Consider the following 19,773-nt stretch of genomic DNA (forward strand, 5'->3'; position numbering starts at 1 on the left):
AGAACGGTCACTTAAATTTTAAATAGAATGGTCAGGGAAGGCCTTGCTGATAAAGTGACTTTTCAGACCTATTATTTCAATTGTGTACTAGGCCGTGATGGAGTTACTGTGTTAAAATGCAATTATCCGATTACTTTTTTCCTTAGATAACCCCCTACGTGATGCTAGTATTTTTCAGCTCCAGGTGCCTAGATTGTTTACCCACAGCAACTATGGCGGAAAAGGCTTCAGTCCGACACTTGGCCCCAAATAAAGATGGTTACAGAACTTCCTGTGTTTGCCCTTAACAAAGATGGCGACAACACTTCCTGTTCACGGCTTTCGCCTTTAACAAAGATGGTGCTTATGGTGTAGGTTCCCTAACAGTCTGGATTCCGGTTGCAGGGTTTTTTTTGTTGTTCTTGTTGTTTTTTGGTTAAGATACGTGTTTGCAGACGTAAGTAACAGGAAACCAGAGGCTCCACATTCATCTTTTGTCGGAGGCCCCGCGCCGCGGCGTCTGCGGCCTGTGCTGGGCGTGGCTCCCCCGCACCCCTATCCCGCTCGGACCTCGCGGGCTGGGCCGGGTTGGGGCGGCGGCGGGGGTGCCCGCGGCCCGCTCTCCCCCCGGTCCGCTCTGAAGGTCGTTCCCAGCACCCTCTTTTAAGCGGGTCAGGTTGCCCCGAAAATCCCTTAGTTCGTCCTGTGCGTAATATTACAGGGCTGCAGCTGGCGAGGCAGGAAATACACACACGTTCCAAACGGGCTCTGGCTTCCAAACGTGCACGCCCTGCTCCTCCCCGACACCTGCCGGACCGCCGCGAGGGCTCCGGGGGGGGGGGGGGGGGAGGGGGAGGGCCGAGCAGGGGAGGGGAGGGGAGGGCGGGGGAGGGGAGGGGAGGGGAGGGAAGGGGAGGGGAGGGGAGGGGAGGGCGGGGGAGGGGAGGGGAGGGCGGGGGAGGGGAGGGGAGGGCGGGGGAGGGCCGGGCAGGGGAGGGGAGGGGAGGGCGGGGGCGGGGGAGGGGAGGGGAGGGCGGGGGAGGGGAGGGGAGGGAAGGGGAGGGGAGGGCGGGGGAGGGGAGGGGAGGGCGGGGGAGGGGAGGGGAGGGCGGGGGAGGGCCGGGCAGGGGAGGGGAGGGGAGGGGAGGGCGGGGGAGGGGAGGGGAGGGGAGGGAAGGGGAGGGGAGGGGAGGGCGGGGGAGGGGAGGGGAGGGCGGGGGAGGGGAGGGGAGGGCGGGGGAGGGCGGGCAGCACCGGGCTGCACCCCGCGCGCGGGAGCCCCGTGGCCTCCCCGGTCCCCCCTCCGCCGCGCGTTCCCCCCAGTCCGCCCACGACCTCCCCTCAGCTCCCTGGTTCACTGGTTTTGCCAATGTGCCTTCCAATCGTGCGTGGCTGCTGACCCGGACCCGCGTGTGCACATTTTTCTTTCAAAGAAAAAGAAGCCCATTAAATGTCCCGTACGTGTGTAGCCACCAGTGTCGTGATGGAGACCCTGAATTCTTACCGAGAAGGGATGGAGTCTGTGACTAAAAGGTTTACAGCAGACTGGGCACAAACACTTCAGTGTTTTTGGGAAGGTGATGGCGTATAGGCCTTTTCTCTTAGGGGTAAAAGATCCTTAAATGGATTTAGTATCCGCTGGTGTCTGTCCGCCATGCCCATTGCTGATGAGGTTCTGCAAACGCGCGTGTTCAGAAGCGCACCAGCATCTGCAGGGGTTGGGTAACTGATGAAGGCAGTGTTACAATTAAAAAACCAATATTTTTGCTCAAGTATCTTGAAATGTTGCTCTGTAATCCTTGGATAAAAGTTGCTTCTTAAGCAGGGTCTCTGACCCACTTTCCCCCCCAAATCTCTTTATAGAACAAGATATTGAGCTAAGATCCCATTGTGTGGAAAAGCAAAAACAGAAAAGATGATTCATGTTCAGTGTTATGTTCAGAAACATTTGAAATTAACTCGGCTGGGCTAAACACCATGGCCTGGCCGTCGGCTAAGGTTCAAAGCTATCCATGACCTTAAGGAGCTTGCATGGTAGGACCCTATCTTTAGGGGCTCACCAGTATTCCTGTAACCTGAGCTACAATTTTGTCTCTTTCCAGGGGGAAATGGAGGCTAGAGACAAGCAAGTGCTTCGCTCTCTTCGCTTGGACCTGGGTGCAGAGGTACTGGTGGACGGACTGGTTCTTCAGTATCTTTACCAGGAGGGGGTCCTGACTGAAAACCATGTGCAAGAAATCAAAGCTCAAGCCACAGGCCTCCGGAAAACAATGCTGCTGCTGGATATCCTACCTTCCAGAGGTCCTAAAGCGTTTGATGCATTCCTAGATTCCCTGCAGGAATTTCCCTGGGTAAGGGAGAAGCTGGAGAAGGCAAGAGAAGAAGCCATAACCCATCTGCCTGCAGGTAGGCCCCCAAGTGATCACTTCAAGCCAGCTCCAAAATGGTTGAACTATGGTCTTTGGATTGGAAATTGGGGTTTTAGGCTGGGAGGGGCTCAGCAGTTCCTGAAAGTGGATAAGGAGTTTGGGCTGAAGGCACATGGCGTTAGAGGGACAGGATGAGGAAGTGGAATTAGGAAGTGCAGGGAAGGAAGGAAGAGTGAAGCATAATTGAGAGGGTGAGGAGGGAGGTCACAGGGTACGTTTACAAATGCTTCCAGGGAAATTTGGCAAGTCACTTGGGAGGCATGTTCTCCTCTGAGAGCCAGGTCATATCTCAGCCCTTGGCATCAGGAGCCATTTGGAAAGTGCAGATGGGAAAGCAGGCATTAGGCCTTCTGATGACTGCTTCAAGGGGTGCCAGAGCTGCTGGCTGGGAAAGGTCAGATTTGTGAAGGACAAGGCTTCCTAAAGACAGCCTTTAGGAAGGCCGGCCTTGCACCTGTTCCTACATGGCCAAAGGGGATTGTTTGGAAGGCTGGCTGACTTTGTTTTTATAGGTTATTGATTTAAAGTTGTCCTTTTTTAGTTTGGTTTTATTCAGACACCCAGAGTACTTAATTTTGTAAGGACAGTAATTTGTGGAGGGTCTCATTTTAAGGAAAGTTGCAAGCTATGGAAAAGAGAAACGGTCCTCGTGCCATTAACTTGGCTGATAGCAGGAGGATGTGATATGGAATACTTGTTCCCTCTTAACAGCTCCCATGATGTACACTTTTCACAAATACTGAGCAGCATAGAACTGAACTGACAATTTGAAAGTTGACAGAGTTAGGAAGTCAACATTCTCTGGCGTTTGGATAGCAGTGATAGTTAGAACAACTCCAGGTCAGTGGTCCGACTGTGTTGTTGCTGTTTTTTAAATAACAGTATAACTGGTTAAAAAGCAAATACCAGTAATAAAAGACCACTTTTATTATTTTGGCCTCATGGACCTCATATTCTGAATGATTTTCCAGACCACATGTATTAAGTACTCATGATTAATTCTTCTATTTTTATTAATGACTGAATATCTAATCAGCATGAGATAATCCGTTAACTTAGAAAGGCCTAGTTAAATCCCAGTGGAAAAAGAAAACAATATTTTCATTTCCTAGCATGGCCAAATTACAGGCAAATGTATGTTTTAGGCTTTTTGAAGTACTGAAAATAGCTGGCCTTTTGAGAACCGCTGGAGTTCTCAGGTTTGATTGTCCTTACAAAATTAAATAGGTGTGTGAACTTGGCCAAATTAAAGTATTTAAGAGATTTCTACCACTTTGTTGAAAGCAGAATAAATAACATTGGGGAAAGAATTGGGGAAATGTTAAAAGAAAAATTAGGGTGTCCGATATCTTTTCCTGGTGTTTGACTTAGAAGTTCCTCTTGGCAACACAGAGCTGGAAGCAACAAAACAGACTAACTGAAAACCTGTTCCTACCAAAATATTTAGTTTTATAATCATTTTGGGTGATGGAAATAGTACTGTTGTTTGTTTTTAATCGAGGTGTGACCTCATTGTCATTTCTTCAGATGCATTCAAATAACAAGAAAAAATTATGATGGTTCTTACCAAATGGTGGAAGTTATAGAAGAGTTGGGGGAAAAATAGTGTTTTTTAAAAGTAAACAGAACGAAATAGTATAGAGTGGGGAAAAAATCGAGTGTATCTGTGTTGAAGTTTATAAAAATAATGTTTGTTAATTCTGTGGAAGTGGTCAAATGAAAGCTAGGTTGGCTACGGCACAAATTAAGTACTTTTAATTGTTTGTTGAGTAACACTGATATTGAAAAATATTCTGAAGAGTTTGATTAAAATATGTCTCTATATACCTTCCACAATGACAATTATATAAACTCACTTTTCAAATAGTCATTGTTAATTACTAAACATTTTAAATACGATTACAAAATATAAGTACGGTATGGACAATAATGGTGCGGTGAACACCCGTTTTCCCATCACTCAGTTAAAACAAAAATATTACTATTGTCTTTGACCTTCTGGGTGCTCCTCCGCAATCCTAGCTCACCCTGAATTGGGAGTTTCTCATTCCTTTCTTCACTTTGTGGTTTTCCACCTCATAAAAATCACTTTAAAAATCCATATACGTTATTGAAAATCCACTATACCATAAGTTTTAGCCATATATATATATATATATATACATATATATATATACACACACAGAGGGTACTCAAAAAATATATATACATTTTAAGAAAGGAACAAGTTGTGTTAAAATTACACTGGAGCTAACCACTTTGAGCACCTTTTGTAACTGCAGAAGTCAGACATGACTTGTATTTATCTCTTGTTATCGGTATATATTGAGTATTACAACTTTAACACAGTTTTTTTCCTTTCTTAAAATGTGTATACATTTTTGGGGCACCCTCTGTATGTAAGGGATGGAGGAAATAATATTATTTTAAAGGAGTTTTAGTTAATAGCCTTCTCTTATTTGAGACCTTAAACTTTTAAGTGTTTAATTAATTTGATGGCAGTATTTTAACTCTAAAATATGATTGGGATATAATTGGAAACCTATTTTTTTTTTTTTGAAAGTCCTGGAAAAAATATCAGAGTTGAAATGCCTTCAATTTAATGTCCCTGTGAAAAATGCAAATGGACCCAGAGGCCTATTTCCTAGGACCACAGTGCTTCTTCAGTTTTGTAATAGACTAATTTTAATAAGCTTTGATATGGTCCATTTCAATTTTTGTCAAGGCATTTTTGAATTTTGAAGAACTAGACTGTGGGAAAATGAGGATCTTTTTCCAAGAATGAGCTGATTTTATTTTATTAAAAAGTTTTCTTGTTTTGGTCTTCTCAGGGATTCTTGGTTTCCCTTTTGTTTGTTCTATTTTTGTATTTCTCTTGCAAATTTTGAGCTGCCTCAAAGACCTTATTTGGTGATTGATCCCACTTCTTTTTATTTATATTCTGGATTTAAACCTTTGATTCTCTCGGAATCTGCCTGCATGATTGGTCTCCCTATCTGTTAATTAAAAAAGTCTAAGATGTTAATGGAGAATTGATTTTGTATTTTTCTCACCCTGTAAGGACTCTTATATTTTAAAAGAGGAATTCTGGCAATAAAATGACTTAATCCAGTTTGGCACCATGGAAAGAACACTTGATGTGATGTCCCGTCCCCGCCAAGCTCACCTAGTAGACACTAAGTCAGCTGGAAATCTCTTGGGGCTCCTGTCCAGTCATGCAGGAGAGGAAGACAGTGCTGCGTTTGGTGACGGCAGAGTGTGCCTGCCTGCCTGCCTGCCCATTGCTCATGTGCCCTGGCTGCACTGACAGGCTCGCTGCAGCACCCGAATTATTCTGCATCTAGAAAGGAGGTTTATGGGCGGCCCAGTCTCACCAGCTGGGCCCAGGATTTCCTGTTCCTCTGTGTTGGCCCTGGCTGTAGGACTGGGTCTCTACCATGATTCTCATTTAACAGTCAGCCTGGCAGCCCAGCCGTTAACCCCAGTCTTCCTGTCGGCTTCGGAGTTATTTATTTATTTCTGTCCTGTAGATTCTGTCCCGCTTTGTGTTCTCTTAGCCACCGGCTCGGGTATCTGAGAACACAGCTGTGTATCTCCTGTGTTAGCCTCAGATGCCTCCATTCTTTAGCCTGTCGGAGTGCCTGTCCTGGGGCTGACATTTGCTTCGTCCTTGCCTGGGCTTGAGCTGGTTCTCACTATGGACCCTATGCCTGGACTCCTCAGCTGCCCTCACTGGAGCAGGATGCAGGGCTGGCATGTTTCCCCTCTACCCAGTGGCTCCGGGCTCAGCCTGTGCCTGTTGGAACCAGCGTTGCCTGACCATGTAGAGCCACGTCAGCCACTGACTCGACATGCACGCTGGCTCTCACGTGTATACTGGCTGCATCTTAGGTGACTGAGCAATCACGGCAAACATTTTAGGTATTGGAACAGGTTTATTGGAGAGATTTCTAGCCTGGGGTTTTCCAGTCTTACCGTGGCTTGACCCTGCTCTGCATAGAGGTTCCATGTTGATCTCAGTTTGTGTAGCTTGTGTTCTATGCAGGCACTTCCCCGTGGCTGGATGGAGTTCACGTCGTGGCACCGTGTGTTCTAGAGGGCATGGTAGGTGAGCAAGACCCCTCCTTGTGGTACAGGCAGAGTCTACAGTGAGCCCAGACTCCCGTCTATCTCCAGCATGGTGTCACACACTCCCTGAGGAGCGGCTAGGTGCCAGGCACTGGGTAATAAAGACGTGTGAAGGCCCTGCAGATCAACTGAGGGGTTCGTTTGTTCATTCCCCAATACTGAGTATTGCCCAGGTGCCAGACACGGGGTGCTAGGGATTACAGTAAACACAACCCCTACTCTTAGGAGTTCACTAGAGTCTACAGTCTGATGGGGACAGACAACAGGCACATGAATAAGTAACACAGTCATGTGCTGCGTGACAACCTTTTGGTCAAAGACAGACTGCACATGCCATGGTGGTCGCATAAGCTTATAATGGAGCTGAGAAATTCCTATTGCCTAGTGACATCAGAGCTGTCATGGCGTCATAATGCAGCACATTCCTCAGGTGTTTATGGTGGCGCTGGTGTGAATAAGCCACTGTGCTGCCAGTCCTACAAAAGGATAGCACACACAATTAATTATGTGCAGCACCTAATACTTGATAATGGTAATACATGACTGTGTTACTGGTTTATGTAGTTGCTATACTTTTGTCATTGTAGGGTGTACTGTTTCTACTTATTATCAGTCTGCTGTTACGCCGTGTGCTGTGTTATGCCGGCGGCAGCCTCCTGTCCCGTGTGTACCGCGTCTCTTGGTCACATCATTTTCTCTTGTGCCGGATTTAATCGTGTGTTTTGTACAGGAGCAGGCTGTACAGGCGTGTGGCCGAGGAGCGACAGGATGTACCCCACAGCCCAGCTGTGCAGTCGGCTGCACCGTCTAGGCGTGTGTTCCTGTGCTCTGTGACGTCCGCACAACGACAGAATCGCCTCACAACACATTCCTTGTCACTAAGTGGCGCGTGACTGTGCTATGAAGAAAAACATTGTGTGTGGTGGTGAGGAAGGGCTTCGCATATTATCAGGGACGGTCAGAGAAAGCTTCTCTGATGAGGGGATGTTCAGCAGAGACCTGAATTCTGTGACAGAGTGGATACAAGGAGGAGCATTTCAGATCGTGGGGGCCCCAGGTAACAGGGTGGCTACAGCCCAGGCCCATCTGGGTTAGGAACATTCCTCGTGGATAGGTGAATCACAATACACGTCAGTACAGGTGCAGTTGGAAACATTTGTTGTTGCGTTTCTCCAGATGGGAGATGTGTGCACAACCATTATCTTGGGTGGTTCTTTAAGTGATTTTCGATGATAGGTGGACATGAGATTGAATCACATGGTAAGAGAATTATTTCCTTTTTCTTTCTGTTTTAAGCCTGATAACATCCAGGTGAAAGCCTCTGTTTGGTACAAGTATTTCTGGAACATCTTGCTTGATACTTGCCAGCTTTTCTTTTTAACAGGAAAAGGTCCTCAGGCTTCTAACCTTCTGTGGAGAACAGTATTCAGCTAGAATTTTATTGTTTTGCTTTTTTGTGTGTGTCAATTGAACATGTTCCATTAATGGCAAGTAAAACTGTTTTCTGTTTATGAATTCCTTTAAAAACTCATTTATTTAAGTTAAAATGAGTCAGCATAAACAAAAACACAAAGAAAATAATAATGGTATGAGGAAATGGCAAAAAGCGTGAGGATGCTTTTCATGTATTTTCTCATTTTAAAAGAGTGATAGGAGTTTGGGGCAGGAAACATTGCCCTACTGGCATAGTTGGGGAAGGAAGGCACCAGCTCTAGTTTGGGTAGAAGATAGAGCCATATTCAGGGTATTTTGCTGTTTTGGTCATTCCGTTTATGCAGCATGGCTAGAAACCGGTTAAATTTATGAGTAGAATTTCCAGAATGACTTAATTTCAGGTTGTCTAAATTGCAAACACATTAATTTGCAAATGTAACAAAGCCAACAAAGTGGAGACATATCCTGATATTCCCAGACTTTTAGACTGGGAGGGATTTACAGATCATCTAATTTTTCTGAGAAAACTGAGTCTTCGGGAGATTAAGTCAACACCCATGATCACATAGCTAATTAATGTAATTTGTTGCCAGGACTGGAATTCAGGCCTCCTGACTCTTGATTTAGGACTTTTTCTGCTGTGCAATCTTGGCTTTGGGTTTGGAATGGAATTGTGTTATGCTGCAGTGTTAATAGTTGAAATAAGCTTTTCAAAAAACTGTACTAATGCTTTTTTTTTTTCATTTTAAGAGGAAAATTTTCAAGGGCTTTTAGAGATATTTTGGGATGTGATTTTACTAAAACATTTTATATTTATGAATGCCAATTTTAATCATTTAAAAGGAAAATTTGATAGTTCGGTACTGTGTTTTATCAAAAGTCCTTCCCCCAGCCCTTTCTGCAAGGCTGACATAAAGGAAAAACAGAAGAATTTAATTGAGTATTTATGGGACTGATGAAATAATGCATCTGTTGGCAGCTAATTGCAGCTCTTTCTAGGAATAGCAAACCATGTGACAGGCCTCTCCCCAGCAGGGATACATCCATTTCACTTTAAAAAAGTGGATTTATTGTTCTTTTCTCTTAGATTTTCTCACTGTGACATTTCTTTCCTCCCTCCTGGGGCTGTGCGGGTCACATGATTACATCAGTCACCTTATTGACCATTAAGGTTGATGTAGCTTCAACTCTGGCTTTAAAAAAACTACTGATCCCCAGGTTTTGTTCAGGCCAATACATGCAAAATATGTGGAGGTGGGGTCTGGGCAGTGGTAATAAAGTCACACACACACACACACACACACACGCACGAGCACACACACTCATGCACATGCACAAATGCCTTTCTTTCTAGATTACGTTAAAGGGCAGCCAGTGTCGAGAGCCTTGAGCTCTGACTCGCTGATCAGGCCCATGGCTCCTTTTCCACTTATAGTTCCCCAAGTATGGGCCTCTCAAAGCCGTGCGCTTGCTTGCAGATTTGTTCTTGTTTTGTGGGGAGGGAGAAATGGAGGGTGGAAGAGTGGTAGGAATGGAGATATAGAGAATATATAGTTTTGTTTTAAATCTGTAATCACAAATGTTTTTAATTCTCTGAATTTCTGGAACAGTGTCACTTAAGAATGTTCCAGAATCTTAGACCCCATGCAGGTGTGACTGTACTTCCAACCTTAAAATCCATTAGAACTCTATAGGCTAGATGTGCATAGAATAAGGCTAGATGTGCATAGAACAAAATTGATTGGTGGGTTTTGAATGAGCTGGTGAATTTTGATTGGGGGGTGGTATTAGTATCACTGCCTCTTCACATTGTTTGATAATTATAAACCATCCATAATACTTTGTGCTCTGTAGACCAAACTATGCTGAAATGGAGGCAGAACCTGCCCATGGAGAATGAGTTGGATGCTGTTTTCAGATACAAAGTGAGCTGAAGATGGCTTGAGGATGGATAGGGGGAGAGAGAAAAATGGCCAGTCGGGAAGATTGGGACTGGCTTAGTCTGTCGTTCTGGGTTGGTCAGGCAATCTCTCTGCCGGTGGTTTTTGTTTCTAATTTAAAATGAATTTTAGTCTTTTCTGTGTCTCACAAAGAACCTCAAATAACATCAGTAAAATAATAATCATAATACTTTTGGGGGGCTTCCTCTGTGCCGGGTGCTGCTCCAGTTCCTCGGCATGTAATCCTGAGAGTGGCTTGGCGAGGCAGGTGGCCTTATTACCCTTATTGCACAGATGAGAACACGGAGACACAGAGATGCTAAGTGACTCACTCGAGGCCAGCATGGTGGAGCCCAATTTGGAATCCAGGCACTTAGACTTGTAGCCTGCGAATTCACAGCCTATGAAAATACATTCTCAAAATTCGCTTTTCTCTGCTTCCCAATTCTGATAACCTGTGGCGGCCCCAGAGCCCGTCATTTACCAGCCCCCATTCTTCTTTCCTGTCTTTATTCCACTCTTTAGGAGCTTTTCTCTCTTTCTCTTTCCTGCCTGTTGTTGGAAGCCTAATTCCTGGCTGGTATCTCTCTCTCCATCATCTCTCTCTATCCTTTTTTTTGGCAGGTAAGGTCTAATGTGAGGCCATATGGGGCCAAGGAGCAGAGCCCCCGGGTTGCTCCCCTCCCAACGTACTATCTTGAGAGTAAAAAATGACGAAGTCTTCTCTGCTTTGATCAGGAGGTGGTCACTGTGTTGGCGCTCCTGATACTGGAAGCAGGTCCCACTTTTCGCAGCTTTTAAATCATGCTATCGAAAGCCATCAATTCCTGCAACCAGCTTTTCTGGTGCTGCAGCCTGAGAGTCTAACTGTAGGCTTAGCAAGATAGCTTTCTCTTTCTACGGGTTACAGTTCAAACTTGCAGGCTGCTGTTGTAGCTAGCTGCAGAATGTTTGCCTTTACTTAATTTTAATAGGCAGCTGTGTTTATACTTGCTCCCCAGTTTGAGCAGTAAGGAGTCTAAGTGTATGATTCTTTAGAGGACTTTTCCCCCAGAGAGAAAAAAGAGTACATTGTACTTTTCCAAACAGTAAATTTTAATTGAGGAGGAAATGTAACCTTTAGAAGAAGTTTGGGGCAGGTTTTATTCCTACGCTTTATTTTTGTGAATGTTATAAAAGAAATCTTAACTCCTCATCAGAAGTGCCAAGTTGACAATTCCTGGAAATGTTCATGTTCTATTTATGCTCAGCACCACAGCAGAGAAGTTGGTGACGCTGTTACCAAAATAATACCGCTGAGATGTAGTGAGTGGCAAATGAGAGGCTTGCAGTTTTAGAACCTAAATGTAAGACCTTGAAAACATCTCTCGTTCCACCATTTGTACGTAAGGTATGTGGGTGCTGAGCGGTTATGGTGAAGTTGTCACAGAGAATTCCAGATCAAGCAGAGCACATCTGCTGGGACTTGTCCTGTTATTAGAACTGTAGATTACAGCTTGGAGGGACCACAGAGACCCCCACTTTACAGATACGGAAACTAAGGCATGTAAGTCAGTCTACCAGCATGTATGTAGTCTCTTTGGTTAAAGCAGTAGACTACTTGCTAAGACAAGCAAAAGTAGGCATTTCTCTACTGTGTGCCAGGTAGTTCACAACTTTGAAGTTCCAGGGCTCAGTAAGGGCAGGGCTGAGGATGCACCTTGGGGGCTCTCTGGCCATTGGTGACCATCTCCCGCTGAGCTCCTCCACTCTGACTTCGCTCAAGATTCACAGTCTGATTGGCTTCGTCATGCTCCCTTCCCTTAGGATGGCACAGTCACCTGGAGTGGGGAAGGGACAGTTGCAAAAGGAAGAGGTGGAGGCTGATTAAGAGATGTCCGCTGTACTCTGTCACTCCTGTTCTTTTTATACTGAGCAGCTTCCACACTTGCGGACCTGGGAAGAAGTGCTAGCCCTTTAAGGAAGGACAACGGTCTTCATCTAATAAGCAAGGCCCAGGCTGAAGGTCAGAGATGGTGGCAGAAATGCAGGAGAGCAGCTTTTGGAGCAAGACAGGTCTTCTCAAACCTCTTCAAAATCAGAAGATATTGGGGAAAAATGGATTAAGAATGTTAAAGTAGAGTGGAAGTTAGAGAACTTGGATTGGGTTCTGGCCTTGAGGCGTTACATACATAAATTCACTTTATCCTCATTGGCCTTTGAGGTGGGTACTATTATTATCATTTGCATTTTCCAGGTGGAGGTATTAGATAGATTGCCCAAAGCGACACGACTTGGGTGGTAGCAGAGCGGAGGTGTGAACACGGACACTTCGGTGCTCCAGTCCGTGCTGCCAATCAGTAGGCTCTCCGATTCCTAGTGCCGATTCTTGTTTCTGATTGGAGTCACCTCGGCTAGCGATTGCTTCATTATTTTCTGACCCTTTCTTGCCTTGACTCTCATATTTAGCCAACATTTTTATTGTGTGTCTGAATGGTTTTTGTTTGTTTGTTTGTTTTTTAACAGTTTACCAAATGGGAGATAAAAAAAAAAATCCCAAAGAAGATAAATGTTTTCTAGGAAATGTGATTACATAAAATATTTTGAGTGAGATCGATATGGCAATTTTTGCTCATTGAGCCTTTAAACTTATTTCTTCCCTTTCGTTTTCTTTTTATTCTGAATCAATCGTTTGATGGTGCTATGGACAAATGTGTTTTTTCAGACCTCTCGTATTTGTTTGAGCCTTTTTATTTCTTCATATGCCAGTCGGGATCCATTCAGGAGACCAAAACCACACAGTAATTGGAATAAGAAAAATTTAACGTAAAGAATGATTAGCCAGCAAAAACTATATTTAACTACTAAAGGGGTAAAAGAGGAATACAGAGATAGCAAATGGAAGAAGGTGCGTTTTTCTAGGGCTGAAGGAGAGTGCAGGATGGAGGCACTAAAAGCTTGCAAGAGGCCCCTCCCCACCCCAGACCTCACTGGAAATGAAGTGACCGCACCTGAATACTCCTACACAGCCTGCTGGTGGCTGGTAAACTCGTCAGAGGGTGCAGGCTGGAGCTGGTCTGTAAGAGCAGCCCACTAGGTTGAGAAACTTGGTAGGGAATATAGGTGGACCAGAGCTGATCCTCAGAAAGCAGTTTGCTGAGTGGGAGAGAAATTCCCTGGGGAGTGAGCACCGCTGGGTGTCCCCAATGCCAGAGGCTGTGGCTGCACACTTCAGAGGGGATAAAGCATCCCAAACCAGAATGAAAAGCCCCTTCCTCCGCTGTGGCCTTGTGGTGTCCCTCTTTTGATGAAACTAACACTGAACCATCTGGCAGAAGAGAACTATTTACAGCGTCCAGCCCCAGTATCAAAGTACAGGAAACGGTGAATTTAGAGCTGAGAAATAATACATTGTTAATTGGTGCACCTCATCTGTAATGTGATGATAGTACATAATTCCCAAAGTAGTTCTGAGAACCTCATTTATTCATTCATTCATTTAACCAACACTTATTAATTTATCTACCATTGATAGCTGTTCTGCTAAGGCTCTGAGATTATGGTTGCCATTGTCTATTTTTTTCTTTGCAATTAGACTGTAATCTTCTCTAAGGCAGAGACTATCTTTGTCTCTATACCTGCGGAATGTAGCTAGCTAGCATAGTGCTAGATACTTGTTAGTCTTCACATGTTTATTGAATGAAGGAAGGAAGTAAAAACAGAGTCATATCCTCAAAGAGTTTAAATTGTAATTGGGGAAAGGTAGAGGCAAATAAATAAAATATAATATGGTATTCTGGTTATCTTTTGTTGTGTAACAAGCTGCTCCAAAACTTAGTGGCTTAAAATAACAATCATTTACTTTGCTCATGAATGTGCAGTTTGGTCAGGGCTCAAAAGAGACAGCTCATTTCTGCTCCACCTGCTGTCCCTTGGGGTGGCTGAACTGGAGCGAAAAGGATCCAGTTCCCAGAGAGGTCACTCACGTTTGTGGTACTTGGTGCTGCTCGTTGGTTCCTCTCCACCGAGGCCTTCCTGGAGGTGGCTGGGGTTTCCTCATAGCATAGTGGTTGGGTTTCAGAGTAGAAGCTGCCAGTTTCTTAGCGTCTGGACAGGGACACTGGCCTAGTGTTAATTTTTGCTGTATTGTTTTGGTTAAGCTGTCCCAAGGCCCAGATTCCAAGAGAAGAGATAGAGAGCTCACATTTCTTTGGGAGGTGTGTCCAATCATTTTGGAGCCTGCTAGCACTTATCAAAAGCAATGGTATAAAAATATATATGTTATCATAAATGGGAAATCAGCTGCCATACATGAAAGTGACTTGTAAATTAATAACAAATGTTTATTATTAGTATAACAAAAGAAATAGTTTTAAAAGTAAAATAGCTTTCTTTTTCTGAATATAAAAGCAACCCATATTTATTCTTTAAAAAAAAAGCTCTAAAAAGGTTATCAAGAAAATGGTAATCACTCATAATTTTATTACTCAGAGATAATTATGGTTTATAATAAATGGTGAAATGCGGTATTTGGGTTTTTACCATAGGAAATTCTATTTTAGAAGCTCTCTCTTTTCTGAACTCCAGTCAGTTTTAGAAAGTTATTTACTTGATGCTAGCACTTAAATCCAGAATTTCTTGTGATGTCAAATAAAGAATAAAAATTCAGATCATGTGTATATGTGTGTATATATATATATATATATATATATATATATATATATATTCTTCAGAGAGTACAACTTTCTGAATCAATGTGAAGTAATAGTCTTTTCAAATTATTACCAAGGCTAGTTGCTATTTCAGTTAGCAGAGGTTGGGGGAGGGGAGTATTGGACTTAAATGACCTTCTCCGAATGACTCTTAAGGAACTATGAGGAGTATTTTTCACTCTGCTTGGTTTTTTTTTTTTTCTGTTTATCTTACTGAGTATTCTATTTCAAAGTGTTTCACTAGATTATTATGTAATCTGATTTTTTCAGTGTCTCCTCTTTGTATGCTTTTTTAATATTACGATTCTAAATCTTTTCTCTTTATTGTTTTTCCTAAGCTATTAGATTATATAGGTAATTAAGTCTTTACCTGTGGCATTTTAAAATAAATTTATATCCTTTATATAGACTATATTTGTAAATATGTAAGTGTTCTGGATAGTAGATTAGATTCCCCCCCCCCCCGTACTTAGGAAGGCATTCCTAATGACTTTTTTCACCTAATCAGAGTGTATTTCAAAGAAACTGTTAAAACCTTTGGTAGAATAATCATATCCCATCCCTTTCATTCCTTATTACCAAGGTAAACACCATAAACCATTGTAGGAAATAGGACGTGCTGGGTAAGTCAGTGAAAAGAGCAGAGTATGAGAAACTCTAAAACTTTGCTTCCTGAAAGCATTTATCGAATGGCTGCTATGTGCCAGGAGTTAAACAGGTACAGAAACTAATAAGGTATAATCGCTGCCCTCACAGGTGCTCCAAATAAATGAGGTGATTTATGTAAAGTGCTTAGAACAGAGCCTGGCATATATTAACTGTTCACTGAATGTAGTTGTTGTCCTTATTGTCATTCGATGTAACTGAAGAGTGTGACACAGAGAGACATGTGAAAGGGGCAGTGATGGCTCCACTTGGCCTGTGGTAAGACAGTTTTGGGGAAGGCTTTAAAGAGCATGTGTCTGCCCAATGTTGAGCATTGAAGGGTAAGTAGGAGTTTACTAGGAAGGGGAAAAGGGAAGAGCAGTCTAGGCAGAGGAAAGAGAAAGTTCCACGGCATGGAGGCAATGGCTGTATGCTGTGTGCAACTGGTGTGTGTGGGGTGGGGTGGCAGCTAAGGCGGGGGCTTCAGGCCCAGGACTGCTCAGGGGCCCTGAGTGCCTGTGGAGGTCCAGCACGTGTTGGAGCACGACTGACGGGTTTCGAGAAAGGGGTTGACATGAGCAGACTTGCATTTAGAAAGCTCACTCTGACGGCATATGGATGGGGGAGCGCGCTGAAATGGGGCACGGAGCCCAGTTAGGAAGTTGCTGGAGTAATCCAGATGAAACATTGTGAGGATGAGGCACTGCAGCTGCGGGGAGAGCAAAGGGTTATGGTACCGAGAGATTTCGGAGGAAGGATTAATACTCCATCCTCAACGGGGAGGTATGGCCCTGTGGTGGCGAAAATTGGTTCTGGGGGGTGGCGTACAAAATCTTAACTATGACAATGGTCTGTGGCCTTCCAAAAGGGTCACATTTCATAAACAGGTATGTTGTGGCTTTAACATTTTATAGGTCGGGGTGCAATTAGGGAGAAAGTGTCAAAAAAGTCTTCTTAGGAAGACAAAAATGAAAGTAATGGTGAGAAGCACTAAGTTAAAAGGACTCACTGCTTGATTGAGCCCTGGGCTGAGGGAGAAGGAGGATTGTAGGCTGACGCCCAGATTTCTGGTTTGCAGAGCTATTCCAGTTCACCAAAACAGGGCACACAGGATGTATGGTTGGTGTGCAGGTTATGCTTGTTGAATTTAAGCTAATAATAACTCACATGTATTGAGCACTTATTGTGAGCCAGCCCCGTTAAGTGCTTACATTTACCAATAGTGTGAGGTAGATATTATTATTGGTCCCATTTTTCAGATGAGGAAGCTGAGACTCAGTCCAGAGCCACACAGCATTTTCTTCAGTGAAAATGCTTGGTAAGCATTTGGAGCTTTGGGTCCGGGCGTAGGATGAAGTCCTGCTTCTTCTACCTTTACCTGATGTGTAACCTCTGGTAGATTATTTTGTTTTGTTTTGTTTCCCCTCTAAATTTTAAGTTCTTCATGTTTAAAACAGAGCTGCTTCTTGCTCATCTCCAAGAGTAGTTGTTAAGGTTCAGTGACAGGCTACATGATTGGATCCTTTAAAACAGAAAGTGCTGTGTAACTGTCGGTGGCATTTTTAGCATTAAGTGGTACCCACAGGTACTCGATAAATGCCATTTTCCTCCCTTGCCTCACCGTTTGCCTTTCTGAGTTGCCTTACGCCCTCCCCTGCCCCCGAGGATTGACAGGGCAGAATGAGGGCCTCCCCTCGGCGCCCACCGTTTTTGGCACAACTACGTCCATGTCCTTTGACTCTTCCCCTCTCTTTAATCCCAGAAGATGACTCAGGCAACTTTTATTTCCTTGGTTTTCATGAATGCCCTGCCATCTAAACACAGTGCTTCACTTTTTAAGCTGTGGTCACTTGACTTATGCCCCTTACAGCTGTTTTTGCAGAGGTCATCGGTGACCTCTGGTTAAGTCCGTGGACCTTCTTAAGATTGCCACTTGTTGTCCTGGCAGCGTCTGATATCGGGATCACTCTCTCTTGCATCCTTGGTGTTGCCTCCTTCCTTGGTCGTGTTTTCCTCCTGCCTCTCTGTCTATTGTTTCTCAGCTGCTTCTTACTCTGCTTGCCTTCTGAATCCTTGTCTTCCTCCGAGTTGTGTTAGATCCTTCTTGGGCAGAGCCCACCTGTACCCATGGCTTGATGGCTGCCTCTCTGCTGACTGCTGCTCTATCTCCAGTCCAAATAGAGAGCTTCACTCTGGTCCTCTGTACCTTAACTCAACAAGGCCAAAATAAAACACCTCGTCTTTCACAAACCTCCCCCCCCTCAATTGATATCTCCAGCTCAAATCATATCTTCCTACATATTCTCCTACTCAAATAATCAGAAGAAACTTTTTTTTTCTTTTTTCAAAAAGCCCTTAGCCCAGACGCCTCTTTGTGGAAGCTTTGTGTGACCCCTCATGGCTGGTTGGGAAACTCCTGTGTTTCCAAAGCACCAAGGGCATATTTCTGTTACAGCACATCTATCTATACTATGGTAGAATTTTGTCCTCAAGTAGACTATGAGTTCACTGAGGGCAAGAATTTAGTTTTTTCCTTATATACTCTGAACTTACCAATAAATATTGGTTGAATGAATGAATCTGTGGTGGCCTTATTTGCTCCTCTTGCCTTTCTCTTACTCTCCAAGCATCTTAATTATTTATATCAGTTTGCTATAATAAAATACAATACAATAATAAAATAAGACTAGGTGACTTAAACCATAGCTACTTATATTCTCATAGTTCTGGTGGCTGGAAGGCCAAGATCAAGGTGTCACTGCATTTGGTTTCTTCTATGGCTTCCTTGGCCTCCTGCTGCGTTTTCACAGGGTCATCTGTCTGCGTGTGAACATCCCCAGTGTCTCCCCTGTGTCCTAATCCCCCCCCCCCCCTTTCATAAGGACACCAGTCGGATTGGATTAGTGCTACCCTTATGGCCTCATTTGCACTTAATTACTTTTGTAAGGACCCTCCATGGATCCAAATACAGTCACAGTACAATGTACTGAGCGTTAGGACATCAACATACGAATTTTGAGGAGGCATAATTCAGCCCATAACACTATTATCACTATTTTTTTAAACTTTGTCTTATTTAAAGCTTTTTCTTGAGAGCCAGCAATTAATCACTCCTTCATTTTTGACCTTCCACGAAAGTGATTTTTTGGCATTTTTTAGTGGTTGCTATTTGGTGTTTGCCGAATACCAGCCATTAGCCATTCAAACTTAAAACTGAATTTGTTCTGGTCTCTGTGCAAGGCAATTTCTAACATGTCTGGCTATTTTTATCAGCATTATTAGTAACTGTTTAGTAATGAAATATCACATGGGAAGGTATTTCTTACCTTCCTTATTGTTGAAAGTTCCAGTTGTGGAGGTACAGGTTAGCTACAAGAGTGGGTAGAGCCCAGCTCTGCCCGGGGCCAAATTATTTTAAAGATGAGGGAAATCGTAAGACTAAGGATCCGAGTCCCCTCTGAACTGATATTCACAAAGACTGCACAAAACAAAAGCAAAGTGACAATCTCTGCTCCCACCTCCCCCCAAAAACATGTGCATACCCCATGACTTCTAACACCAGAACTGTCTGCCTCCTGCTAAGAGATTAATTTTGTGCACATAGTAACCTTGGTTCTTAAATTCTGGGCTCCCCCGTGAATCTGCAAGATGATGGGGTTCAGCTTCCTTAGTTTAATCTACCAGGGCTAGGCATTAGCTGATCTCCCCTTTGCCCGTTTATTTCCCGCAAATGCCCTAGAAACTTGGCACCCTGCTTCTTTTTGAAACACCCCACCCCACCCCACTCCTTTAAGCTTTCAGTTCTTTTGCTTGGGTTTCTCTTCCTTCAGGCTCTACTTTTTAACATCTCATGGCCATCCCTTCTTCCTCTTTTATTCACCTTTTGTTCTTCTTTCTTTTCCCAACAGCCTTCTTCTTTCAGAAACAAGCTGAATGGTTTCTAAGCTAGTCTTGAGCTTTTGCTGCCACCCTGCCTTTGGTGTAAAGAAGGGTTTGGCAAACTGTGGTCAGTTCTGTGGGGGTTGAATTGGGTTCACTACCTGTTTTTATAAGGCCTGTGAGCTAAGAATGATTTTTACATTTTTAAAGGGTTGAAACACAAACCAAACGAAAGAAGAAGAATATTTCGTGACGTGAAAATTAAATGAAATTCACATTTCAGTGTCCAAGTAAATAAAGTTTTATTTATAAAGTAAATAAAGTTATATTGTAACACAGCCGTGCTTGTGTACATGTTGTCTATGGCTGCTTTCACACTCTACCGGCTGAGTCGAGGAGTTGCAATAGAGACTTTTATGACCTACAGAGCCTAAAAAATATTTATTATATGGCCTTTTAAAGAGCAAGTCTGGCCATTCTTCGTATAAAGAGTGAGAAAGGCCTGAAAATAGCTTTGCATGGCAGGAATCAGCTTTGTTTATCTTTCTTGGTGCTTAACAGAGTGCTGGATTAAAGCTAATGCTTGGTTCTGAAGTTGTTTTGAGAGTCAGAACTGGAGAGGCCTTTCTTCAGTGCAAACTTCCTGTG

The 19,773-nt window shown here is 43.7% G+C and overlaps 1 protein-coding gene across 4 annotated transcripts in view; it reads left to right on the forward strand.

The window, feature by feature from the left end:
• The first annotated feature begins 279 nt into the window (after positions 1–279).
• The window catches only part of CRADD (CARD and death domain containing adaptor protein), a 204,674-nt gene continuing 185,180 nt past the window's right edge, over positions 280–19,773 (forward strand). For 2 of the 4 annotated variants that reach the window (XM_081061175.1, XM_081061174.1), the window contains exons 1-2: positions 305–436; positions 2,082–2,385. In XM_081061175.1, coding sequence (XP_080917301.1) covers positions 2,088–2,385 — 298 coding nt within the window. In that variant the 5' untranslated portion in view covers positions 305–436; positions 2,082–2,087. Of the gene's footprint in view, positions 437–1,276; positions 1,557–2,081; positions 2,386–19,773 lie in introns of those variants that run through there. The other 2 variants (XM_081061176.1, XM_081061177.1) reach the window with 2 other exon arrangements.

This window comes from Rhinolophus hipposideros (genome assembly GCF_964194185.1).
Source record: "Rhinolophus hipposideros genome assembly, chromosome: 9".
Classification (NCBI taxonomy): Eukaryota; Metazoa; Chordata; class Mammalia; order Chiroptera; family Rhinolophidae; genus Rhinolophus; species Rhinolophus hipposideros.